Raw genomic sequence first — 27,466 nt, forward strand, 5'->3', positions numbered from 1 at the left:
AAATCGTTTTGGTTAAATAGTACAATTTTAAAGAATTTCTTTAGGTTTTCAAACTCCACACTAAAAACTTTTCCAAGAAAACCAGTCAATGTTATCCTATTGAGGAAAATAGTGTTTTTGGTTTTGAGCTAAGTATTTGGTAGTGGGAGTTGAGGTTCTGGGCGTAGACTCAGGGGTCCCCAGGGTCAAGGATACATTCTAGTTACACCCTCCGCGGCACTAGGGCGGCGGGGTGCAGAGTGCTGAGGCTCATTGTTATCCAATGAGGGATAGGGAGCCTCTGGTTCGGGGCTGCTGACGAGCAGGACACTTGGTTGTGGGAGCAAAGCTCCTAGACTTTAGCTCAGGGCAAATGGGGAAACAAAGTAGCACCAGAGGTGCACCCTCAGCAGCACTAGGGATGCTGGGTGCAGGGTGCTGTTTCGACGTCGGGCGCCATGTTTGCAGTGGGGAACCACCGGTTTGCAAAGGCATTGCAGGCTTGGGGACAAAGGTTTTCTCGGTGCGACCACCACTATGAGGAGGTAAATCTGAAAAACAGTTATTTATAGAGTCCTTACCTTAGAATCTCCCCCAGGCGTCAGACTGGATCCGGAAAGTTTTTAGTCAGCAGTCCCCCTGCACGTCCGAAGTTGGCGACAGTCGACTTCGCGTTCGTCGTCTGCGTCGTGGTCCCCGGAATGACGTCATGGAAGCTACATAGATGCCGCCCTCACGCACTTTCAGTTCTTTCTTTTTTCGTGCCAAGAAGCGCAGATCCGAAGAGAACGGTACCTTCAGTCACTTTTTGACTGATTTTTTTTGTGTGACTTTTGTCGAACTTCCTTTTTGAGTCTTCAACCTACTCCTAGTGCACGAGGGATGCCCGGTTTCAAGGCTTGTGGTTCCTGTACCCGACTGATGTCGGTGACTGATTCGCAACGCGTATGCCTCGTCTGCCTGGAGCGCGACCATGACCCCAAGTTGTGCTCATACTGTCGAACCATGGCCACATGTCTTTGCGAGAGGGGTCCCGAAAGCTCCTCAAGGCCCGGCGGTCGGCTCTGCATCGCCCGAGTTCCCAGTCGCTAGGGAGGTCGAGGGACGAATGACGGATTCATAATCACTCCTCCTCTATGTCTCGGCATTCGGGGTCAGGTAAGTCAAAGCACAAGAAGAAGTCGAAGAAGCATTGCCGCTCTTCGACTTACCCTCGTCTGTCAGTTGACGAGACGCTGGGTGCGGTTGGTGCCTGCGGAGCCTTCAGCGCCTGTTCCTGCCTTCCCGGGAGCCCCTGCCCAGCTTCATCAATTTTACAAAGCGATGCACGCCATCTTTGGGCAGCCAGACTCCGCCGGCATGTCTTCGGACCCCGAGGACTCAGCTGGGGCCCTACGCCATTGACGCCAGCGGCTTCGGCCCTCTTGGATCCAGGCCTGGATCTGGTTCAGTGCCGGTCGACCTCGTTACTCCTCCGCCGGCGCCTACTCCACCGCCGCCACGTCTGCAGCCGGCTGGACCCCAGCCACCGAACACCAGTGAGAGGCAGGATCCGCCATCACCTCCCCCACTGGCGCACCTTCACGTCGGACAGGTGGGTTTTGCAAATAGTCTGAGAGGGCAGCTCCCTCCCCTTTGAGACCACCCCGCCCTCCATGCCACCTCAGTACCATCACATGTCGGAGGATCACCTGGCCCTTCTCCAACAGGAAGTTTCGGCACTCTTGGCCAAGGGGGCCATCGAGTGCGTTCCTGCCCCAGAAGTAGGTCGTGCTCGCTATTCCCACTACTTTCTGGTACCCAACGGAGGACTAGGGCCTGCGTCCTATCTTGGATCTCAGGAACGTCAACCGCTTCCTTCGGAAAGAGAAGTGCAAGATGTTGACGCTCGCTCAGGTCTTGTCTGCCCTAGACCCTGGAGACTGGATGGTAGCGTTGGACTTGCAGGAAGCTTATTTTCACATCTCTGTTCTGCTGGCCCACCGGCGTTACTTGCGGTTCACTGTAGGCCACGAGTATTTTCAGTTTACCGAGCTCCCCTTTGGCCTTACCAGCGCCCCTCAGGTGTTCACGAAAGTGGTGGCGGTGGTCACAGCTCATCTGCGCAGATCAGGGGTTCCAGTCTTCCCCCTATCTCGACAACTGACTGTTGAAGGCGGGCTCGCCCCAGACTGTCATTTCCCACCTACAGACTACGGCTGACCTCCTGCATTTGCTGGGGTTTTTCCATCAACGTGCCGAAGTCACACCTGACCCCTTCTCAGAAGCTCCTCTTCATCTGACTGGTTCTAGACTCAACGCAGTTTCGGGTTTATCCTCCCGAATAGCGAGTCTGGGATATTCGGGCGATGATTCCGATCGTTCGGCCCCTATCCCGTGTTTTCGGTCAGGATGACCCTGAGCCTGCTGGGCCTCATGGCTTCGTGCTTCCTGCATCCTGCTGGTCGATCATGCCAGGTGGCATATGCGGGCTCTTCAGTGGGACCTGAAGTTCCAGTGGGCGCAGCATCCGGGGAATATTGCGTCCAGATCTCGGAGGGCACTGCACGACAATTGCAGTGGTGGCTCACGAACCAGAATTGGGTCAACGGCAGATCCCTCTCCCTTCCCCAACCAGAACACACTGTGGTGACAGAAGCATCCCTTCTGGGATGGGGCGCCCACATGGGAGAGGTGGAGATCAGAGGCCTCTGCTCTCCGGTAGAGTCCGAGATTCACATCAACCTTCTGGAGCTTCGGGCAATCAATCTTCCACTCCAAGAATTCCTTCCCTCTGTCCGTGGAAGAGTAGTGCAGGTGTTCACGGACAACACCATCGCCATGTGGTACTGCAACAAACAGGTTGGTGTCATGGACCCTATGTCAAGAGGCCCTCCGCCACTGGACATGGCTGGAACATCAGGGTATATCTCTGGTGGTTCAACACCTGGCAGGTTCACTGAAAGCCAGGGCGAACGAACTCAGCCGCAGGTGCATGATGGATCACAAATGGCGTCTTCACTCCATGGTGGTGCAAGGTCTCTTTCAGCTGTAGGGAGAGCCTTGGTTAGATCTTTTCGCCACCGAAGAGAACGCACAATGTCAGCAATTCAGCGCGTCGGAATTTCCAAGGCGGCACGCGCTAGGCGACGCTTTTCGTCGCGAGTAGAGTTGCAGTCTTCTATACGCCTTTCCGCCTTTACCACTTCTGCCCAGAGTGCTGAAGAAAATCAAGCGCGACCTGGCTCAAGTCATTCTTGTGGCTCCGGATTGGGCACGAAGAGTCTGGTATCTCGAGCTTCTCAACATGGCCATCAATCCTCCGATTCGACTGCCTCTTCGGAAGGATCTTCTGTCACAGCAGCAGGGGACGGTCCTCCACCCGAACCTGTCCAGCCTTCACCTCCTTGCATAGAGATTGAGCGGCGGCAAGTGGACGTCGTTTGACCAGCCTCCTGAAGTCTGTGTTGTAATCTTGGTAGCCAGGCGTCCCTCCACTAAGACGGTATACGACTGCCGATGGATTACATTTGTGGCATGGTGCACAGCAAAGGCTGTGGTCACCTTTCTGCCCATCTTTCTGAGGTTCTCCTTTTCCTCCTTCCTTTGGCCTAGCAGGGCTTTGCTCTGGGCACTCTTAAGGGCTACCTCTCACCCATTTCAGCCTTTCTCAGGCTACCTCATCAGCCTTCTCTTTTCAAGTCCCCTGTTGTAAATAGATTTCTTAAGGGCATTACTCATCTTTTTGTTCCCTTCGTAATCCCCTAGTAAAACTTGAACTTGGTTCTGACATACCTAATGTGCGTTCCCTTTGAGCCACTGCATAACTGTCCTCTCAGACTTTTCACTTTGAAAACTGCCTTTCGGGTGGCCATCACCTCTGCATGCAGGGAGAGTGAGCTGCCCACCTTTTTTCCTCCTTCGCATCCTTCGAAAGAGGTAGACAGGCTACACCGTCTGGATCCAAAACGTGAGCTTTCTTTCCACTTGGATCGCACCAAACAATTCCGGGTGGACGACCAGCTCTTTGTTGGTTTTGTGGGCGCTAACAAAGGTCGGGCCATGCACAAACGGACCATGCTATTCTTTGGCTAAGAAGGAGCCTCCAGTGGGGCTGCGCGCCCATTCCACCAGGGCGACGGCAGCTACTACTGCTTTGGGACGAGGAGTTCCCCTATATGACATCTGTCAGGCAGCTACGTGGGCTTCGCTGCACACGTTTACGAAACACTGCCTGGACAGCCAAGTCCGGACAGACTGCTTCTTTGGCCGTTCTGTTCTCCAGGACTTTCCGGTGAGAAATTGGTTCGCAGACCCCCCTCTGGGGTTGGTATTGCTGGGGTATCTTTTCGAGCGTAAGGAATCTATAACGAACGGTTCTTTTCAGATGAACAGTTTACTTACCTTCGGTAACGATATATCTGTAAGAAACATAGGTTCGTTATAGATTCCTTACTGCCCCACCCATCCTCCCTGTTCTGCGAACTGACTTCTAGGGTTAAGGACATCCTTTCAGGGCCCTAGTTTTGTGCACCAGTGGTCAGTGTCTTGCATGGCTCTGCACTTCTGGCTTGGAAAGTCATGTAGAGAACTGACGTCCGTACACGAAGGCAGCGTCTATGTAGCTACCGCGACGTCATCCCGGCGACCAAGACGTCGATGACTAACACGGAGTAGACCGACGCTACCTTCCGACACGCAGTGGTACTGCTGCTGAAAATCTTTCCGGATCCAGTCTGACGCCTGGGGGAGATTCTAAGGTAAGTAATCTTTAACTAACCTATGTTTCTTACAGATATATTGTTACCGAAGGTAAGTAACGTGTTCGTTGGGAAGTTAGGGGTTGGTTAGGCACAGTCGGTTTGGCCACCAAAGCCCGAGGGGTATCGGGTGCAGGTGGGTGTGCCTATTGGGGTCGGATCTTCTTACCTGCTCCTGGTCGAGGTTGAGGGGACCTTCCGGATTTAGGCTCGTGGCGTCGGCTGGAGGTTTGAGGCAGGTCAGGGGTCGCTGGATCTCAGGTTAGGATCGCCGGGGTAACGTCCTCGTGGTGTTTGCCCGCTCGGGCCGTGGACGGCGGGTGCAGAGTGGGATGGATTTGCGGTGTCCAGCCGAAGCCAGAGGTTACAGATAAACAAATCCGGTGTTCATGGGAGACAGTCTTTGTGGTTGAAAGCAGTCAGGTCCTCCAGGGTTTTCGTGGTTGCTGGCTGCAGGACACACCAGGATTTCACAGGAGCAGGTTTGAGGTGGAGACTGGCCGGTAGGGCTGGGGCCAAGTCAGTGGGCGTCTTACTCTTGTTAGATTCGGCCCGGCTGTTCGGTCCTTTTTCTTCTTTTCTTGTTGCAGATTTGTGTTTGAGGAAGCAAGATTCAGGGGTACCCCTAAATACTAGATGTAGGGGCATTACAGGTAGGTAAAAGGTAGGGACCAATGGGTCCCTTCCCTGAGGTGGGTACACCCCCTATAATGCCACCGTCCAGTGAGAGGGGGGCATGAGCCTGTCCCTGGTTGGCTGAGTCCCCCCCCCATCTGCAAGATGGAGGGGACTGAGAGTTGTACTTCACCTCGCCTCCCCCACCTTAGGGGTGGAGTTGGCAGAGGTGGGCACACCTCTCTTTCTCACTTGTTTTTCCTGCCGGTTCTCCCGCCCAAAGTGGGGGTCAGAACCAGTGGGGACCAGTTGTTGAAAGCAGCAAGTGGCCTGTGGAAGCTCACACATGCGGCAAGCCTTTGAAGCTTCCCCTTTGTGAACCCTGCCCAGTCTGGGGGAGGAGGCTTGGCACTTCGTCCCTGGATTTGCATTGGTTCAGGCCCCAGAGAGCAGCAGGCTCTCGACCCAGGGGTCCAGAAACATGTCTGGTGGTGGGAGCTGAGAGCAGCCACTCAGCCTGGACACTAGTGGTGGGATCGTTTTCAGGAGGCATCTCTAAGATGCCCTCTGTGTGCATTTCTCAATAAATCCCACACTGGCATCAGTGTGGGTTTAATGTGCTGACAACTTTGATACCAAACTCCTCAGTTTTCAATGTAGCCATTATGGTGCTGTGGAGTTCGTAATGACAAACTCCCAGCACCATATACTCTTAATGGTAGCACTGCACTTACAATGTCTAAGAATGGATTTAGACACTGTAGGGTACAGGGCTCATGCACCTGTACCCTCACTACTGGTATAGTGCACCCAGCTAGAGGGGTGACTGATCTATGCCAGGGCAGTGGGTTGTAGACATGGCGCACAGGGATGTGTGCCATGTTGACTCTTTACTTTGTTCTGCACCAAAACACGCAGCCTGCTAAGGCAGAGTGTGAGTGTAACGGTACAGGACCTCTAAGGGTGGCACAGTAAGTGCTGCAGCCCTTAGAGGCCTTCTCTGGTCAGTCCCCTGGGTACCTGTGGTACCATTTACCAGGGGCTGGCCTGTGGCCAGAGATGCCAATTGGGTTTAGGCTTCAATGCAGTTTTAGGGAAAGAACATAGGCCCTGGCTACCTGATTAGTCGGATCCCAGGGCACACTCAGTCAAAGCACATCAGCAATTCAGCAAAAAGTGGGGAAACCGTGCAGAAAGAGGGCACTTTTTCACACGTGCAATTGCATTTTTACAATGGCTTAAGATTCCTATCTGCACTGTTTGATGTTTTATCTTGTACTGTCTGTTAAACACTATTTATTTTTTATTGCTGCATTATTTTATGTTTATGAAAATTCCAACAAAAATGATTTAGTTCAGAGGACATCTTTTTTGGCACAATTTATCATCTGGCATTGATGGTATGGTCCTAAATTCACCTTTGGTACCTCTTGTAGTTGTCACAGGCAAAAAAACTAATGGAGTAATCTGGTGGCGCAAAGTGTATGTTTGGTGAGGACTGGCATAAATTTGCGATCTGGGGTTCTCAGATGTTATCCCACAAGTCTATGCTGCCTTCATATATTAGCTGTTGGTGGTGAAGATCAGAAATGGCCAAGGTGGATCTTTGCTAGGAAGGATGGCCAATTGTTTATTTACCGGATGTTGAAAAAAGTACAGGTAATGATTCAGCATTGATGAGGCTCATCGTCAAGATTATTAGTTTTGTAAACAGTTCACCAATTTAATTCGCCTACTGGTTTTGGCAAAATGTGGCTGGTCACAATCCTTCATTTATTTATTTATTTTTGTAATGTTTTCAGAATCCTCTAATAATGGAATGCACGTCTCTTACATTGGCAGGCTAGAGATAATGTAATTTATTGTATTTGTCTCTTACACTCCTTTCTTCTGGTTTGCAGGACTGTAGAAGAATTAAAGAACACAGAGACTCAGTGGAAGGATTCCCCCCTGGCTGTGCGGCATCGTGAGATGCTAAAACGCTGTAAAACCCAGCTCAAGGTGTGTTGCTGCGGTTTCTGAAATTTGCTCCCAGATTATTTCCAGTTACTGTTCTATTTAGCCTCTCCCATTCTGGCTTGCATTCAAACTGTTTTTATTAACTTGCAATAACCTATTGTAATTGACAAATTTTTCCCAGATCATCAACATCATGTGCATTTACTCATTGTGTGATTGTATGTCCAGATTACCAACCCAGTGCCCAACTGCAACAGATAATTGTCCAGATAGCTTCAGCACTTACTTTTTACTGACACATGTTATTTTACTACCTTTATCCCCCCACTCCTGCTTCAGGTCAAATTGTTATTTTGTTTGTTTCCTTTGTCGATGGGATACTTCCACATGTGCAAATGTGTTATTATGAAAGAATATAACTTTGTTATAAACTCTTAAGTATTTGTCTTGGCTGTGTTTTTATTTTTTTTCAGTCTTAGGTAGGAGGACGTGCTCTTGAATGATGTTTTAGCGTCTACCAGATACAATTATTGGTGAGGTGCCTGGTTTAGTTAAAGAGATTAGTAAAATGATCAGAGCCTCAATATTCTGTGCAGGTGCCAAAATATCAGAGGGAAAGTGGAGAATAGGAAAAGAGGTCTTTATGTTCACCTAACACATTGCATTTGGTCAGGCTTAGATAGTTTCCAAGAGAGTAAACGATATGTCTAGTTTGTGAGTGAAAGCAAGTGTGACTATAAGGGACATACCTAGAAATGTGGCTAGCATAAGAGATTTTGCTGCGTCTATGCTTATAAATTGACTAGTTTGTCATGCATATTTGTCGTGTTGATCTCAGCAGTATTGGGGTCACACCAGGTAGCTCCTCTTAGTCCCAAAAGGAAATGTACCCTTTTCAGAAACGAGGGGGAATGACAGTTTTGCAGGGTGAATCTTTTCTGGATTCACTATGCTGTGCATTATTCCACCATCTAGTGGTTCGCTCAGGAATTGTAGTATTTCTTCTTTCTTTTTGTGTTTTGCTGTTGGTGGGCGTTGACGACGTAGTACCATTTGGTGCCCTTCTGTGACGTCGACAGGCTTCCTCCGGAAGCTTCCACCTTCGGTAGCCATCTTCAGATTATTTTTTTCCGCCGTTGGGTCTGGATCGATATGGAGAAGCTCCCAAGATTGATGAGAAGAATCGTGGAAATTCAGAGAAAAACCTGTAGAATGGTGTCTTCCACTTTCAACTTCAAATCTATGACTTAGTCAACGATCGGAGAATGCGCATGCAGGGTGCTCCCTGGGTGCGGTAATGGACAAGACATCGTTTAAGTTCTGTAAAAACTGCCACCACAAATACGCTCAAAAGGATCAGCACCCAGTCTGTAACTTGTGCCTGCCGCTGGATCATCAAAGCGAAGACTGCAACGCCTGCTCCGTCTTCACCCCGAAGACGTTGAGGGTAAGAGAAAGGCTTCGACGAGCCAATTACAACATGCAAGACCAAGGACCACCACCATCGCTGCGAGACCTGGGCCTCCAGTGAGGAGGAAGTTAATGTCTCCGAAGGACCAGAAGGTGACGAGGAAAGAGAAGTCGTGGTTGTGGAAGTCAAGAAGAAGAGAGTAGTCTACCTCAAAAAAACTATTAGTCTCCAAAATCAGACTCTAGACCTCCAAAGGCATCCTTGGTGTCGAAGCATTCAGCGACCGCAGTTGCATCCAAATAAAAACAGACCGTACGATCCTTACAGAAGGACTCCGGAATGGCAAAAGGTCCTCGAAAAAACAAAGATGTTGTAAGACAGTCTGGAAAAGGACACCTCTGCATCGAAGAAAGAGAGACCGAAACAAACCTCGACGACCGGTTCGGCGGCGTCTGCAGTAAAATGGAAAATCTCAATGCCCCAACACACTAGGCCGAGATTGAAAAAAAGAGAAGAAGTCTCGAAGCCGAAATGGCAAATATACTTCAACGCAAAAAAAAGACATCGACGAAAGCTTGAAGCAATTAAAGATACTGCCGTAAACAAAGGAAACCGAAGTCGAAAGGGTTGCCGAAGAAGCAATACCACCGAGAACCCCCGAACAGATCGAAGAAGAAGAGGAAGGTTCATTCGTCTTCGGGGAAGACGTCGAGGAAGACTAACAAGCATGTGCAGAATCTTCGAACTCTGAGAATCAAGAGCTCCAATGGCAAGATCTCGACGCCGAATCACCTGAGGAGGCTGTGGAATCATATCCTTCGTGGCCATCACCCCCAGATGACATTGGCATGTCCAATCAGGTGGTTAAAAAGACTGCAGAAACTTATGGGGTTCAGCTAGAGGAAGAAAAACCTCAGTTATGTTTTTTTATTAGAGACTCCGATGCCTACACAATCAAGGAATCAATTCCTACCAATGCTGCCTAGTGTCTTAGACCAGGGGAAAGAGGCATTCAAAGAGCCTGCTACATGCAAGGCTATAACACCAAGGGCAGAGAAAAAATATAAACACTCCTCTAAAGTCCCTAAATACATCAGGGGATCAGTGCCAGCTGACTCGAATATTGCCTCAACAGCAAGAAAAAGAGCATATGTACTTACTACAGTGGGACCACCTCCAGACAAGGAAAGCAAGAGGATAGACCTCGTAGGAAGGATGGTGGAGAGAAGTGCAGCTAATCAGTGGCGCATAGCAAATTTAAATGCATTGCTAAACAGGCATGCGTACCAACATTGGGAGGAGGTAGGAGAACTGTTGCAAGACCTACCAGGACAATTTCAGAAAAGAGCTAGCCACCTGGTGAAAGAGGGTAAAAACATTGCTAATACATGTTTAAAATCAGCCCTTGATGCTGCTGAAACGTCTAGCAGGCAAAAGATGATTGGCATAAACGGAAAGGAGGAACGTATGGCTTAGAATCTCAGGCTTCAAGCCAGAAGTACAAAGCAACATCATTAATTCACCATTTAATAGAGAACATTTGTTGGTAACGGTGGTTGATGAAAAGCTAAATCAACTAAAGAAGGACAACGAAACCGCAAGATCCATGGGGCCTCTGCAGTTCAGAGGCATGCGTAGAGGCACACCATCAAGAAGACCAGCAGGAAGAGTCACACACCAACCTACTACCCCACATCAAGGTTACCAGCAGACATACCAAGCAGCATATATACTGTGCATGTAAATTCTAAATGCACATATACGATACCTAAATAAGTATCTTGAATCCTCGATTTGTATTAAAAAAATAAACGTGCCCCATGAGCCTGTAACGGGTAGGAGGGGTGCCTGTAATCGCAACTGCTCCTGGTACACTGCCCGCCGTGTCTGGCCTCCCCGAGGCTCCGCTGGACAAGAAATTTAGTGTAATGGACACACCACATAACAAGTGACTAAACAGGGATCTGTTTAGTCCTGAAGAAGCAGACTGGGGGGGCTTCGAAACATGTTGACTAACCCTGGAGGCATAGCTCATTAAGGCGAATACACCTCCTTCCCCACATTTTTAACAATACCAGCTCACAGGTGTATTAAAAACTATTTTCTAACCGACGAGCCAGGTATTTTTTAACCTCACCCTCCCATTCACTCCTGACCCTTCCACTCACACTCCTACACGACACAGTCGTCTCACAACAACAGTGCTCCCGCGTATCCGTAGGTCGTAGTACCCCCTGTCCCGTAGAGGGGCGGGAAGACCCCTATGATGAAGCATGACACCAAGGGCCCTTTTGGTGTGTGAGGGGCATTTAAAAACACCGTGTGTATTTCCCACCATTGTAGGAAGCATACCCACCTGGGAGGACACGGCACACAACAGGGACAGCAACAAAGCTGGCAATATCAAGGAAGAGGATCCTTTCAAGGGCGTCCCTGTGGCAGAGGCCAGCCACAAAGAGGTGGACAACAAACCTCTAAAAAGTGACTGCACTCACAAGGAGGTACACTTACAAACAACAGCAGTGAGAGTACACACGAAAAAGAAGCATTTACCAAAACAAGAGAAAAACCAGTATACAGTTCCTCCAACATACCACTCCAGTAGGAGGCAGGCTGAAACTTTTCCAACAAAAGTGGAGAGAAATAACCACAGACAAGTGGATTCTAAATATAATACAGCACGGTTACTGTATAGAGTTAACAAAACAACCTCCACACAGGAGGCCAAAGCAAAGGTCACATTCAAAAGAAGAATTATCTCATCTAGTCAAAGAGGTGAAAGAACTTCAGGGAAAACATGCAATAGAACATGTACTGCACAGAGAAAAGAACAATGGAGTATATTCAGCATACTTCCTAATTCCAAAGGTGGATGGAACACTACGGCCAATATTAGACCTAAGGTTTCTAAACAAGTTTATAAAAACACAAAGATTCAAAATGACTACACTACAAGAGGTGTTACCTCAGTTGCAAATGGGAGATTACATGGCAACAATAGATTTAAAGAATGTGTATTTACATATCCCAATAAACAGAAAACACAATACAATGTTGAGATTTGTCGTGAACAAACACTACCAGTTCAAAGTACTTGCTTTCGGTCTAGAATCAGCACCAAGGGTGTTCACAAAGTGCCTGGCAGCAGTAGCTGCACATCTCAGAAGGCAAGGAATTCATGTTTACCCCTACTTGGACGACTGGTTAGTAAGAGCAAACTCATACAGCCTATGCAAACAGCATATACAACAAGTGATAGACACTAGTTCCACTGGGTTTCTCCATACACTGGGAAAAATCATCAAAAGAACCAGAAAGCAAGAAATAAACACGGTGTTAGGGAAAGCATTCCCCAGCGGTAAAAAAGGAGATCAGCTCTATTGAAGGAGACTCATCTATACCAGAAGGGGCATGATCTGACAGTGATGACAATGGGGAATTACTAGGAATGATGGCCTCATGCATTCATTTAGTTCTCAATATTCGTCTGCACATGAGACCGTTTCAAGAATGGCTCCAAACACAATGGTCACAGGCTACAGGGAGTTTGGAGGATCTTGTGGTTGTCACAAATAGAGTTCATCAGGAGATGGCTTGATGGAACAAGGCAAACATAGCATAGGGGAGACTTTTCACACCTCCAACTCCAACAGTGACCATAACAACAGATGCATCCCTAGTAGGATGGGGAGCACACATGGAAAATTTCAAAGTAAGGGGATTGTGGGTACCACAGGAAGCGGTGAAACATCAATATCTTGGAACTAAAAACTGTGTTTACTTAGCCTTAAAAGCCTTTCAGAAAGAGCTATACGGGAAAAGGGTGTTGATACAAACAAACACTACAACTGTGTTTTACATAAACAAACAAGGAGGGACTCGGTCAGTAGCACTCTCAACTCTAGCACAGCAGATTTGAAGATGGGCAATTCCAAAACAAATAGAAATGTTACCAATGCACCTACCAGGGAAGGACACTCTAGAAGCAGACAGACTGAGCAGACAAACAACATCATCCCACGAGTGGCAACTGAATCAAACAAAAGTGTAAAGAATTTTCAAAAAGTGGGGAACACCACAAATAGACCGATTTGCAACACCCCACAATGCAAAATGCCAAAACTTCGCATCTAGGCGACCTTGCAACCAGTCCCTAGGGAATGCGCTATTGATATACTAGTCAGGGATATTTGCGTACGCTTTTTCCCTGATTCCATTACTAAACAAAGTGATCAGCAAATACAGAATCAGCAAAATGACACTGATTCTCATAGCACCGCAATTGGCCAGACAAACGTGGTTCTCTGAACTAATGGAAATCTCACAGGGAACAATGCACAAACTTCCAAAAAGAAAAGATTTACTAACAATGCAAAACGAGACAGTGCTTAATCCAGAACCAGAGAGCTTAAGCCTAAGTCCCTGAGGACTTAGAATTCGCACACCTCAAACTACCAGAAAGCACAATGGCTGTTCTAAGAGAAGCGAGGAAACCAACAACAAGAAAATGTTATACAGCAAAATGGAAAAGGTACACCCAATTGTGTCTTCAAAGGCGTCTTTCAAGAAATATTACAAAAGAAAGAAACGTGCTAAAATACCTCAAATATTTACTACAAAGTAAATTATGTTTTACATCACTAAAAGTACATTTAACAGCAATTGTGGCGTATACAAGAGGGTAAATAGGGAAGAGCTTCTTTACCTCACATGTGGCCAAAAGATTCCAGGAAGGTGCAAAGAGGATTGCACCACCAAAAATGGTACATGCACCGACTTGGAATCTGAACGTAGTTCTAGCACAAATTATGAGAGCAACTTTCGAACCACTGCACAAGGCAACGTGACAAATGCTTACAATAAAAACAGCATTTTTAATGGCAATAACATCCTTGCGTAGAGTTAGTGAATTGCAAGAAATAACACCACAGGAACCCTACTTCCAAATACATAGTAACAGGATTGTCATGAGGACAGATCCGCAATTCATGCCAAAGGCGGTTTCAAGATTTCACATAAATCGGAGTATCCAAATACCAAGTTTATTTCAAAACCCTAAGAACAAAGTGGAATAAGCTTTGCACACACCTGACACAAGAAGAGCAGTCATGTATTACGTGGAAAAGACTAAAGAATGCAGAAAAACAAAACCGTTATTTGTATCCTTTGCAAAAATGTTTTCTTGGAAGACCAGTAACCAAGAGCATAATCTTGATAACACTTTAATCCAGGACATTTGCATGGCTGCAACATGGTCTTCAGTATACACATTCACCAAACACTACTGTGTGGACATTCAAATGAATTAAGAGGCACAAGTAGGACAAAAGGTCTTATAGCATCTATTTACAAACCAAAGTTCATCTAACCATTAGCCACCGCAGTACTAGCAAATTGCTACAAAGTCTATGCACAGCACAGTGAATCCAGAAAAGATTCACGCTGTAAAACGAATAGTTTCTTACCTGTCTGTATAGTTTTGCAGCTTGAAGAACTTTCTGGATTCACTAGCGAACCCACTCTCCTCCGCCAAGGAAGAGAAATATAAGGAGGGGAGAATAAAAGGATAAGAAAAAAAAAAAAAAATCCCAAGATGGCTACCAAAGGTGGGAGCTTCCGGCGGAAGCTAGTCGACGTCACAGAAGGGCACCAAATGGTACTACGTCGTCGACGCTCACCAACAGCAAAAAAAATAAATATATATTACTATTCCAGACCCAACCACTAGATGGCGGAATAATGCAAATCATAGTGAATCCAGAAAATTCTTCAAGCTGAAACTACACCGACCGGTAAGAAACTATTCGTTTCCTCTCACCTTTTATCCAGCGAATTAGACTGGTAGTGTTGGGAATCAGAAAAACCTGCAGGATACCTGATCTGTAGGTGATGATAAAGCAGAACTCTGCCTTTGTACCCCCAACTGAGTAGGCGCACACGCACAATAAACTATATTTTACAATTATATGATTATTTATTATATACTATTTGTCTAAAAATTATATGAATCCCAATGATTGTGAATGTTCCAAACAATTCAACAGATAATGTGCAATCAGTGCAAATGTTAAATGCTCAATCATATTTATTAACACATCTCTTACCTATCAGTCTGTACTCTACGTAAGGAATTTTAATGTTATCAGCCTTCTGACAAGTGTGACTGTATTATTTATTAAGCCTTAATTATACCAAGCCACCATGTATTGTTTGCTTTCATGTCTTACTCAGGTTTCGTGACAGCAGTTGAAATTTAGCCCTTCAACTTTTCCAACTCATCCATGTGTCTAACCCTCCCCTGCATGGGTACCTTAAATACCATTATCACCGATTCTGCTTTATGGAGTGAGGAAGGGGTCACTCATACAAACAGAACCACTTTGCAGAAGCAAACGGCTACGGAACCAATTGCTTCTTCTCTCTTCTAAACAGAATTTGAAAAGGTCATCTCTCATGCACCTGCTATCTGAAAGAAACACGTTGGTTAGATTCCTCACCTTAGAATATCCCCAGGCGTCAGACTGGATCCGGAAAGATTTTTCGTCAGCAATTCCCTTGCGCGTCGCTAGGCGTCGTCTGCGGCTCCGCGTCTGTCGTCGGCGTAGTGCGCCTGGATGACGTCGTCTGAGTACTTAGACGCCGCCCTCGCGCGCTGTCAGTTCTTCTTTTTTCTGCGCCAGACAGCGCCGATCCAGGAAGAGCATACCCTTTTAGTCATTTTTTGACTAAACTTTTTGACTCTTTTGGTCTACTCTGTCGACTCGACTCTGGTGCCGGTAGGATGCCTGGTTTCAAACCTTGTGACTCCTGTCACTGACTGTCGGTTACGGACCGCCACCGCCGGTGCCTCTACTGCCTTGGGGCCGACCACGATTCCGAGTTGTGCCTCGACTGCCGAGCCCTGACTTCGAAGGCTAGACGGGAGGGGTCCCGCAAGCTACTGGAGTTCCGGCAGTCGGCTCCGCGTCGTTCACGGTCCCGGTCGAGGAGCCGCAGTCACCACCACCACTCGTCTGGTTCCAATTCTTCGGGTAAGTCGAAGCATAGTAAGAAGTCCAAGAGGCGACATCGCTCTTCGGGCTCCCCTCGCCGGTCGCGCGACTCGGCTGAGGGTTCGGGTGGTAGCACCCGCATGGCTCCGTCGGAGCCGCAGGAGTCTAGTCCATCCCCATACCCGCTGGTCCCTGGGACCGACGCGACTCCGGCGGAGGTCAGTGCCTTCCTCTTGGCCATGAGGGGCCTGGCTCCGCCGTCGACGCCTGTCGGCGCGCCTTCGGGCCCCACGAGCTCGACTGGGAGGCCTAGCGAGACTTCGGTCCCGACACCGCAGGTCCATGTTGGATCCAGGCCTGGATCCCAGTCGGCGCCGGTTGACCTGACGACCCCTCCGCTGGTGCTGACTCCGGCACCGCCTTCGGACGACACCGTTCCCCCGGTTCAGTCCCGGTCCGGGCCAGTCATCGGAGCGGCGCCGCAAGGCGCCGCGTCGGACGCCGATGGGTGGCAATTTCATCTTCCGCCCGGCTCCGATCATTCCACCTGTCTACCAGGAATCTGATGACGGTGACGACTGGGAGGGGTCTGAGGACCCTCTGGCCCAGCAGGGCCAGTTATCACAGGACTGGGCAGATGAGTTGGGGTATGCCAGTGGTCTTGACACCTCCCCTGACACTGGCTTCATCTCTCCTCTCTCCGTGGTTACGGAGGAGGGTGCTACCTATTCTGTGGTGCTGCGCAAGGCCGCCGAAGCCCTTGGGCTAGAGCTGGCTGCTGTGGCTGTAAGGACTAACCTCCTCACCGAGGTGCTCCAACCGTCAGCAAGCTCCTCGGAGCCTCTGCTGCAGTTTAATGAAGCACTACTGGATGTTCTGAAGGGCACCTGGTCCAAGCCCTCCACAGTACCTCCTGTGGACCGGAACGTAGCCCAGCGCCACCGCCCTGCACCGGGCGACCCCAGCTTTCTGTCCCTGCACCCCACGCCCGAGAGCCTGTTTATCCAGGCCTCGACTCCAGACCTCCTTCCCGTCCGCTCCCCCGGATCGGGAATCCAAGAGACTTGAGCAGTTTTGTAAGAAGCTGTTCTCCTCCCTTAGTTTGGGACTGCGGTCTGTTAACACCGCTTGTCTCTTGGACCGTTACTCTCACTCCCTGTGGGATACTGTGGAGGACGTGCTGCCCCAGTGTCCGGAGGAGGCTCGGACACGGCTCGCCCAGGCTCTTGCCGAGGGGCGGGATGCAGCGCGGCACGCTATCGGATGTGGATTGGACACTACGGACTCGCTGGGTAGGGCGATGTCGACCACAGTGGCGCTCCGCCGCCACGCATGGCAGCGGTCCACGAGTTTTTCAGGGGATGTCCAGAGCACCCTCATGGACATGCCCTTCGATGGCAGTCGCCTTTTTGGCGACAAGGTGGATAGTGCGCTGGCTACGGCCAAGTCCTTGGGCCTCTCGGCCCCACGCCCGCAAACTTCCGCTTTTCGCCCCTTTCGTGGCCAAGGATGGGCGCCCCCTCACGTCCGCCTAGCCACAGGCCGCAGAACCGACCTCCACGCGGACGTGGATTCCGCCGAGGCGGTACAGTGGGACAACGTGCCGTTCAGTCCACATCTACCCCGGCAGCATCCGCCTCAAAGCCCTCCTAGTCCGTGCTTTCAGGCCCATTCCACGCTTGTGGGAGGCAGAGTTTGCCATCACCTGCTCCACTGGCGTCCCATCACGTCGGACAGGTGGGTGTTGCAAATCGTCCAAAGGGGCTACTCCCTCCCCTTCTAGGCGACCCCTCCAGCCATGCCACCGCAGTACCACCGCATGTCTGGGGATCAATTGAAACTTCTTCAGGAGGAAGTTACGGCCCTCTTGGCCAAGGGGGCCATCGAGCGCGTTCCTGGCCCAGAAGTAGGTCGTGGTTGTTATTCCCACTACTTTCTGGTTCCCAAGAAGGACAAAGGGGCCCTACGCCCTATCTTGGACCTCAGGAGTGTCAACGCCTTCCTCCGCAAGGAGAAGTTCAAGATGCTCACCTTAGCTCAGGTTCTGGCTGCCCTAGACCCTGGAGACTGGATGGTAGCGTTGGACTTGCAGGATGCTTATTTCCACATCTCCGTCCTGCCGGCCCACCAGCGTTACCTGCGGTTCACGGTGGGCCAGGAGTATTTTCAGTTTACCGTGCTCCCCTTCGGTCTCACCAGTGCCCCTCGGGTGTTCACGAAAGTGATGGCAGTGGTCGCAGCTCATCTGCGCAGATTGGGGGTTCCAGTCTTCCCCCATCTCGATGACTGGTTGTTAAAGGCGGGCTCGCCCCAGGCAGTCGTCTCCCACCACCAGACTACGGCCGACCTCCTGCATTTGCTGGGGTTCTCCATCAATGTGCCAAAGTCGCCTCTGAGTCCCTCCCAGAAGCTCTTCTTTATCGGAGCGGTTCTGGACTCGGCGCAGTTCTGGGCTTATCCTCCGGAACAGCGGGTCTGGGATGTTCAGGCTCGGATTCCCATCTTTTGGCCTCTATCCCGCGTTTCGGTCAGGTTGGTGTTCCGGCTTCTGGGTCTGATGGCCTCCTGCATCCTGTTGGTGCATTATGCCAGATGGCGAATGCGGGCTCTGCAGTGGGACCTGAAGTTTCAGTGGGCCCAGCATCGAGGCCACCTGTCCGACCATGTCCTGATCTCGGAGGGCACTGCAAGACAGTTGCAGTGGTGGCTTACGGACCGCGATTGGGTCAGCGGCAGATCCCTCTCCCTACCCCAACCGGAGCACGTAGTGGTGACGGATGCGTCCCTCCTGGGATGGAGGGGCCACATGGGAGAGGCGGAGATCAGAGGCCTCTGGTCTCCGGCGGAGTCCCGGCTCCATATCAACCTTCTGGAGCTGAGGGCGATCCGACTTGCACTGAAGGCATTCCTTCCCTCTGTCCGGGGAAGTGTGGTGCGGGTGTTCACGGACAACACCACTGCCATGTGGTACTGCAACAACCTAGGGCGGGGTGGGGTCATGGACCCTTTGTCAGGAGGCTCTGCGCCTCTGGACATGGCTGGCCATCAGGGCATTACCCTGGTGGTTCAACATCTGGCTGGCTCTCTGAACGCCAGAGCAGACTAACTCAGCCGCCGGTGCATGATGGATCACGAATGGCGTCTAAACGCGGACGTGGCGCAAGGACTCTTTCGGCAGTGGGGAGAGCCTTGATTAGGTCTATTCGCCACCGAAGAGAACGCGCAATGTCAGCAGTTCTGCGCGTTGGAGTTTCCAAGGCGGCACTCGCTCGGGGACGCCTTTCGTCGCGAGTGGAGTTGCTGTCAGTTGTACGCCTTTCCGCCTATACCACTTCTGCCCAGAGTGCTGAAGAAGATCAGGCGCGACCGGGCCAAAGTCATCTTAGTGGTTCCGGACTGGGCACGAAGGTACTGGTATCCCGAGCGACTCAGTCTGTCAATCGATCCCCCGATAAGACTGCCTCTTCAGGAGGACCTTCTGTCGCAGCAGCAGGGGCGGTCCTCCACCCGAACCTGTCCAGTCTCCACCTCCATGCGTGGAGATTGAGCAGCTACAGTTGATGCCATTTGACTTGCCTCCTGAAGTCTGTGATGTGCTTCTGGCAGCCAGGCGTCCCTCCACAAAATCGGTATACGCCTGCAGGTGGAACAAATTTGTGGCATGGTGCACAGCAAAGGCTGTGGATCCCCTTTCCGCCCCTAAAAGGTTATCTCTCTGCTATTTCTGCTTTCTTACGGCTTCCTGATCATCCTTCTCTTTTCAAATCCCCTGTTGTTTCTCGCTTCCTTTAGGGTATTACTCACATGTTTCCTCCTGTCCCTTTCGTAATGCCTCAGTGGGATTTGAATCTGGTCTTGACGTTTCTGATGTGCGCTCCCTTTGAGCCTCTTCATAATTGTCCCCTTCGTCTTCTGACTCTTAAGACTGCTTTCCTGGTAGCCATCCCCTCTGCTAGAAGGGTGAGTGAGCTCCAGGCTCTCTTCTAAGCCTCCTTTTCTTTCTGTCCATCTGGACAAAGTTGTTCTCAGGACACGCCCTTCCTTTCTCCCTAAGGTGGTAACTGCCTTTCACATCGGGCAGTCTGTTACATTGCCAACCTTCTTTCCGCCTCCGCATCCTCCGAAAGAGGAAGAGCGGCTCCACCAACTGGACCCAAATGGGCGCTGTCCTTTTATTTGGACCGCACCAAGCAGTTCCGGGTGGACGACCAACTCTTTGTTGGCTACGTGGGCGCTAAGAAGGGACAGGCGGTGCACAAGCGGACCATCTCTCGGTGGTCGTTTTGTGTTTCAAAGCTTGTTACTCCTTGGCTAAAAAGGAACCTCCTGTAGGGCTGAGCGCCCATTCCACTCTGGCCACAGCGGCGACTACTGCCCTGGGCCGGGGAGTCCCCTTGAAGGACATCTGTCAGGCAGCAACGTAGGCCTCGCTGCACACGTTTGCTAAACATTATTGCCTGGACAGCCAAGTCCGGAGAGACGGCTTCTTTGGCCGTTCTGTTCTCCAGGACTTTTTGGTGTGATCTTGGTTCGCAGACCCACCACCGGGGTTGGTATTGCTAGGGTATCTATTCTAAGGTGAGGAATCTAACTAACGTGTTTCTTTCAGATGAACAAGTTACTTACCTTCGGTAACGATATATCTGTAAGAAACATTAGTTAGATTCCTCACCGACCCACCCATCCTCCCCGTTCTGCGAACCGATATCTAGGGTTGAGGTTATCCCTTTCAGTGCCCTAGAATTTTTTTTTTTTGCCACCAGTGTCTGTCTCTTGCATGGCTCTGCGTTCCTGGTGCGGAAAGCTATGTACAAGAACGGACGTCAGCGCGCGAGGGTGGCGTCTAAGTACTCCAACGTCATCCCGGCGCCCGACGACGGTCGCGGAGCCGCAGACGACGCCTAGCGACGCGCAAGGGTATTGCTGACAAAAAATCTTTCCGGATCCAGCCTGACGCCTGGGGATATTCTAAGGTGAGGAATCTAACTAACTAATGTTTCTTACAGGTATATCGTTACCGAAGGTTAGTAACTTGTACGTTACGACATGAGCACCAGAGAAGTGGAAAGTTTTCCTTTTCTTTCCTGTTAGTTTGAACTGTGTCAAAAACAAGAAGTTACTAAATGGAGAATATGGTGATCCCGTACACACTGTGTTAGAATTACCAAGCGATTAGTCCTCTTTTCTAGGCGCCAATGCTATTACACACAATTCTTAATGCTGAATCGAAATTTGCCTAGCATAGTAACCGTAAGTTTCAATTCTATTAAGGACACGGAGGCGAGGATTATGCTATTTCCTTCTTCGCTTTAATAACATATTTTTTTCCACAGCAGCCAAAAATAGAAACAATCAACATTTTTATCCTCAAAACAAGGAAAACGATCTGGAGAGAGTAATCACGTGCACAACCAAAGTTCGTAAGACTACAGCTCCCATCAGTCACAGTCTCATCCAAACGTAGTCCTTCCTCAGTGTTAGCCTCCAGTAGAAGGTCTGCCACATCCGTTGTCCCTCCTCTTTCTTCGCGCGAACGCCTCCACGTTATTGGTCTTGTTTGGAACCATCATTCCCTAGAAGCAAAGTACAAGGCGTAAAGACCCTGAAACTGCATAATGCATCACCACAGCATGTGAAACAGCGAGCAGACATGACAAAATCGTGCAGTGTACCAAAACATCTTACTTACTGCCATACGGGAGGGTTCGCACAGATTGTGCCAAGGGAGGGATAATCCTCGCCTCCGTGTCCTTAATAGAATTTAAACTTACCGTTACTATGCTAGGCAAATTTCGATTCTATGACAGGACCGGAGGCTCCGATTATGCTAGTTCAAAGCTTACTTACCACCAAATGTGCGAAATCTACCACCGGTTTAAAATAAAACCGTTAAAAAGTCGAATCCGAAGACCAGTCCGCAGCTCGCATTAAATCCTCCAAGCGAGCCCCCAGGGAGAGTGCTTTCGACGCCATTGCTCCTCTGGCAGAATGAGCACCAAACTGCTTTGTGTCAATCACCGCCTCTTGCATGACCCACCGAGCAATGGTGGGTGAGGAGACTGCATTGTGCGGTTTTCGTAATGCAATGAAGAGTTGCCTCTTGCCCGGAGGGCGGAACTCAGAGGTTTTATCCTCATAGGCTTTCAAACAGTTCACGACACAAAGTTTGGGCACCTCCAGAAAGGCCGGATACGATATTGACCTTGAAGCCGACTTCGTTCGGCGGCCAATTGTAAAAGTCACGCCATTCGGAGAAATGTCCAGCGCGCGCACATCCGAGACCCTACGACAAGAGACTAGACACAGTAGCATAGCTAGCTTCGCCGAGATCTCCTTCAAGGAGAGGTACTGATTCGACTGCCAAGATAAGAACAAGTTAAGAACCACATTGACATCCCATAAGACGGAATAACGAGGTTCCGGGGGCAAAGACAAACGAATGCCCCTCAAAAGACGACAGACAAAAGGATGTTCACCCACCGGCACACCCTCTATAAGACAATGGGCCGCTGAGATAGCCGAGCGCATTGCGTTAATGGTTCGATATGCCAGGCCGTCCGATGCCATTTCGGCCAAGAAATTCAGAATGGGAACAATGCCCGCGACCACGGGATCCAAACCCCGTCGAAGACACCAACGAAACCACTTCGTCCAGGCGGACCGATAGCGTTTGGAGGTGCTTGCGGCCCAGGCCTGTGACAAGAGGTTCTCAGCCGATCCCGAAAGGCCTGGGAGCGACCAGCATCACCGGAAAAGCCGCCATGCCATCAAGAGGAGAGAACCCTGAGCGATCAGGTGGTGTCGTTCCCCGTTCTGATTCAGAAGAAGATGAGGAAACCGGGGGAGTGGGATTGGAAAGTCCCAAGAAAGTTCCAGAAGATCTGGAAACCAAACTTGGTACCTCCAAAACGGCGTCACCACGACCATCTCCGCTTTCTGCCGGCGAGCCCGCGCCGCCAACCTCACAATCATGGAGAACGGAGGAAACGCATAACTCTGTTCCTGACTCCACTCCTGCAGAAAAGCATCTGTTGCCTGCGCCAGAGGGTCCGGCCTCCAACTGAAAAACCTCGGAAGCTGATGGTCCAGACGGGACGCAAACAGATCCACCGAGAATGGGCCCCAAAGGGCGGCTAACCACTGAAAAACCTGAACGTTCAGCTTCCATTGACTGGAATCCCGTAAATGCTGGCAATGCCAGTCTGCCACCTGATTGGCCTGACCCGGCAGGTACTCCGCTGTCACAGATATGTGATGATCCAGACAAAACCCCGAAAAGTCTTAAGCTAGGTTTGCCAGAGCCTGTGACCGAGGGCCCCCCAGGCGGTTGATGTAACGAACCGCGGAGATATTGTCCATTCTCAAGAGGACGCAGGAGCGAACCCTGTCTCTGGTCCAACACTGGATCGCGAACGACCCTGCCAGAAGCTCCAGACAATTGATATGGAGCCTCTGCTCTTCTAATGACCAAGCGCCGCCAGTAGAGAAGTTGCCGCAGCGAGCGCCCCACCCCGACCTGCTGGCGTCAGACTCTATCACCATGTCGGGGGCGGCTCCGAAAATGGCTCTGCCATTCCAGGCATCCATATGGGCGAGCCACCAGAACATTTCGTCCTTGACCTCCTCTGACAGAGACACCTTCTGGTCGTACGACACGCCCCTCCGAAGATGATGTGCTTTCAGGCGCTGCAGCGCACGATAGTGCAGGGGACCCAGAAAGATTGCCTGGATGGATGAGGAGAGAAGACCCACCACCCGGGCAATCTGACGGAGGGAGGTGTGGGACTTGGAGATAGTCTGTCGTAACAGGTGCCGAATCTTGGCCAACCTCCGCTGGGGAAGGCTCAAAGACTCGTGCACCGAATCTACTACGAACCCCAAGAAGACTATATTTTGAGTCGGGTGTAAGACCGACTTGTCTCCGTTGATGATGGAAGCCCAAGCTTTGCAAGAGCGACACCGCTTGACGCAGATGAGACAGTAACCACTGCGGGCACTGTGCCATGAGAAGGATATCGTCCAGATATACGATCATCCGCACCCCTTGGCTTCGCAGCAACTCCACTACCGGATGGAGCACCTTCGTGAAGCATCAGGGTGCCGAGGACAGCCCGAACAGAAGGACGGTAAACTCGTACACGTGCTGTCCCCACTGAAATTGCAGAAAACGGCGATGAGGAGGGTGGATCGGGACCACCAGATACGCATCTTTTAAATCCAAGCGTGCCATCCAGTCTCCCTGAAGGAGCACATCCCGAAGGAGGTGGATTCCCTCCATCTTGAAATGGCGATATATCAGCCAGCCATTGAACTCCTTTAGATTGATGACCGGTCTGCGCCCCCCCATCCGTCTTCTCCACAAGGAAGATATTGCTCAAGGAGCCCTGGGGATGCAAATTTGACAGACAGATTGCCCCTTTGCGGAGCAGAGCGGAGACTTCCTCGTCTATCAGACTGGCATCGGCCGCAGAAAAACTTATCGGATGCAGAAGGCCTGCCTGGCGGGGTGAATCGTAAAACTCTATGTGGAATCCCCGAATGGTCTGCAGAACCCAAGCATCGCTCGTAATGGCTCCCCAGGCCTCCCTGAAGTGCGCTAGCCGGCCCCCAATTTGAACTTGGGAAGGGGAAATCAGACTTACCGCCACCTGCGGGTCCTCCGGCGGTGTTCTTGTAGCCTCCACGACCCCGGAATTTCTGTCCTCTGGTCGGGTAGAAATTGGTAAAGTTGGCGGAGGTGTTATATTGACCTCGTCCGTAGCCTTGTCCCCTACCAGGGTTCTGCTGTCCGCCACGGCCGGTCGCGCAGCCCCTTCCACGACCGGCCCCGCCGGAAAAACGAGACTGAAAGATCCGCTTAATATTGGACTGGGCCTTGTCCAAACTCGTGAAGGTGGCCACAAACTTGCCCAATTTCTTCACAAAAGGCTCGCCAAAAAGCCCCCCTGCTGCGACCGCTCCTGCCTCGGACGAAGCCAAGTCGCCTAGCTTGGGGTCCAATTTAATCAGGAAAGAACGTCGACGCTCCGTCGAGAGGGCACAATTGGCGTTGCCCAGAAAGACCACCGCCCGCTGCGCCCAGTTCGAAAGAAAGTCGGGAGAGATGGAGGAACCTGTCTCCTTGGCCTCCTCGGCCATATCCAAAATCTTTGTCAGAGGCCCTATCACGTCGAGGAGCTTATCCTGACGGGAGCGCCAGGAACGTTCTATGCCCTTACGGGGGTACTTCATACACTTGGCCAGGAAGGTGGCCATCTTGGAATCTATTTCCGGTGTAAGGGCCACCTTCCCATCCAACGACGGCCTAGGGCACTCCGCCCTCAGACAACCTCTAGCCTCTTTCTCTAAGGGCTTCCGGAGGCGACTTGCTACAAACTTCGCCACCTTGTCACCGGGTGCCCAGGCCGCCGACCGCGGATGAATGATGTCATCCGGGTTCAGCATGCCCGAGGCATCCTGCGGCAACTCCGCGACAGAGCCAGAAGGGCGCCAGGACCACGAAGACCCTTCTTCCTCGTCCGAATCCACTGGCGAACCTGCGTCCGGGGAGGGGGAATCCGGAACTACGGACGCTGCAGGAGTTGGGACCGGGGATGGCGCCGGGGGCGCCTTTGCTAGAAACGCACGCTTTAGACGGTCAAACGCGTCCCTGTCTACCCCCTGCGGCTCCCCGGAGCCTCCCTCCGTGCGACCCTTTTTAGGTACAGGCGGCCCCTCCCCCATTGATGGGGTAGAAGTGGAACCCTGGGAAAAAGCCAATTTTGCGCACTCCGCTATAATGCGGTTAGAGAGGCGCTCTTCCATAGGCCCCATCACATCATTTACACATCTATAAATGGAATCATCCACCGCCTCAAAAAACTGGTCGTCCAGGGGCAAGTACTGAACTTGCTCCTCCTCTACAAACTCCGCGTGGCTCATAGTAGCTAGGCAGCACCACTTCGTAGCCCACCGCCCAAGTAACCGGGCGGCAATCACCCCTAACGTGAAGACAGGGCAAGACTCCCCTTGGAGTATCAAGGGAGTTCAACAATGGAGGGCAGGAACCCCTCGGTGGTATGTGTGCAGCCTGGCAGACTGCTTAAAGATTGGGCAGTGTGACACACCGCGATAGAGGCCGCACCCGCCTAACGCGCGCAGCCCCCACTCAGTGACGGGGCCCAGCCGCCACCCAGCGCGCCAAAAGCTCTGAAGAGCCAAGTGCGGATAGAATTTATGCCCTCAGGCAATCACCGCGGCATTGCCGCTATACAGACCCCCGCCGGGGCGTAAAATGATAATTGCGTGAATAATACGGACCCCCACCGGGGCGTTCAGGTGTGGCGGCGTGGGGGACAAGGCTCGTCAGACCGCTGGTCTCGCCTCGCGCTCCGTCAATCAAGGAGACGCGTAGCGGGACCAACGAGACGCGCGAGCTCCCCCTGGTGGCGGCAACAATCTACCGCAGAGGTGGAGAGTCCGCGAAAGGAGCGAAGGCGCTCCCGCGGCACCGGGGAATCTGAAAGAAAGGTCACTTAACGAAACCCCGACAAGGAACCTGAGAACCGCTATAACGGTCCCGAAACCACAATGAAAAACACGTTAAACACACCCAAAACCGGGAGGAAAAGAAAACTACTTAATCTGGCGCTGCGGAGCAGCGAAGAAAGAGGAGGGACAACGGATGTGGCAGACCTTCTACTGGAGGCTAACACTGAGGAAGGACTATGTTTGGATGAGACTGTGACTGATGGGAGCTGTAGTCTTACGAACTTTGGTTGTGCTCGTGATTACTCTCGCCAGATCGTTTTCCTTGTTTTGAGGATAAAAATGTTGATTGTTTCTATTTTTGGCTGCTGTGGAAAAAAATATGTTATTAAAGTGAAGAAGGAAATGGCATAATCGGAGCCTCCGGTCCTGCCATAGAATCCAGTACGTATACATTCAGTCAGGCTGTTACATGAAGTCCCCGGCAAACATGACAGATTTATGGAACACTCTACCTGATGTCATAGGCCATGTGTTGTTCTGTTTTCTTTATTGATGGAAGGTATTTCCTAGCCTGTTTTTCCTTGGTAGCATTCTGTACCTTTTGAACATTATTTTGGCATAAATTTCATTTTTTCCTTGATGCAGTGACAGTTAAAATTTTACTTTTTGTCATTCTTTGATATTATGGATATGTTGATTTCCACATTCAAAATGCAAAGAATGGGATGAGCCTTTCATTCCGATGGGCCTTAAAATCTTGGCATTATGAATTCTTGTCCCAATTCTGACACCCGTGTCGCAGAGTGAGTAATGTAATTGTAAAACAAATCTTTTACTTAGCTCATGATCATGATAGCCTTATTATGACAGCTGCATACAGATGGGGTTCAGCACATTCTAGGTGATTTATCAGTCCTTGCTTTTTGACTGAAAGCATCAAGTTTTTAAGTCTGTAATTATTAGTGATTGTGAATGTCGGAAGCTGGCTCTTTATATAGTGTACCAAAATGAGGTACACTGTGGGGAGAGTCCAGGCGACCCTTATTGAATTACAGGGTTTAAATAATAATCCCAAATGCTCTCTCTTGTGGTAGTGTGGGCGAGCAGTTTAGGCTTATCAGAGGATAGTGTTGAGCATTTATTGCACACACAGAATAAACGAAACACACTCAAAGAAATTCAACACTAATTTATAAAAATAACAGATGTTCGAGGCATATGAGCTGCAGATTATACACTGTGCATAGATCGCAATCTGGTGTTGGGCCTGGATGTTTGCAGTTTGTTTTTCTTCTTGGACA

The 27,466-nt window shown here is 50.5% G+C and overlaps 1 protein-coding gene across 3 annotated transcripts in view; it reads left to right on the forward strand.

Annotated features, from left to right (window-relative positions):
• The window catches only part of UBE4B (ubiquitination factor E4B), a 918,898-nt gene that overhangs the window by 414,160 nt on the left and 477,272 nt on the right, over positions 1 to 27,466 (forward strand). For all 3 annotated transcript variants that reach the window (XM_085609806.1, XM_085609805.1, XM_085609804.1), the window contains one exon: positions 7,235 to 7,334. In XM_085609806.1, coding sequence (XP_085465932.1) covers positions 7,235 to 7,334 — 100 coding nt within the window. The remainder of the gene's footprint in view (positions 1 to 7,234; positions 7,335 to 27,466) is intronic.

Source organism: Triturus cristatus, chromosome 1_2, assembly GCF_964204655.1.
Source record: "Triturus cristatus chromosome 1_2, aTriCri1.1, whole genome shotgun sequence".
NCBI classification, from domain to species: Eukaryota; Metazoa; Chordata; class Amphibia; order Caudata; family Salamandridae; genus Triturus; species Triturus cristatus.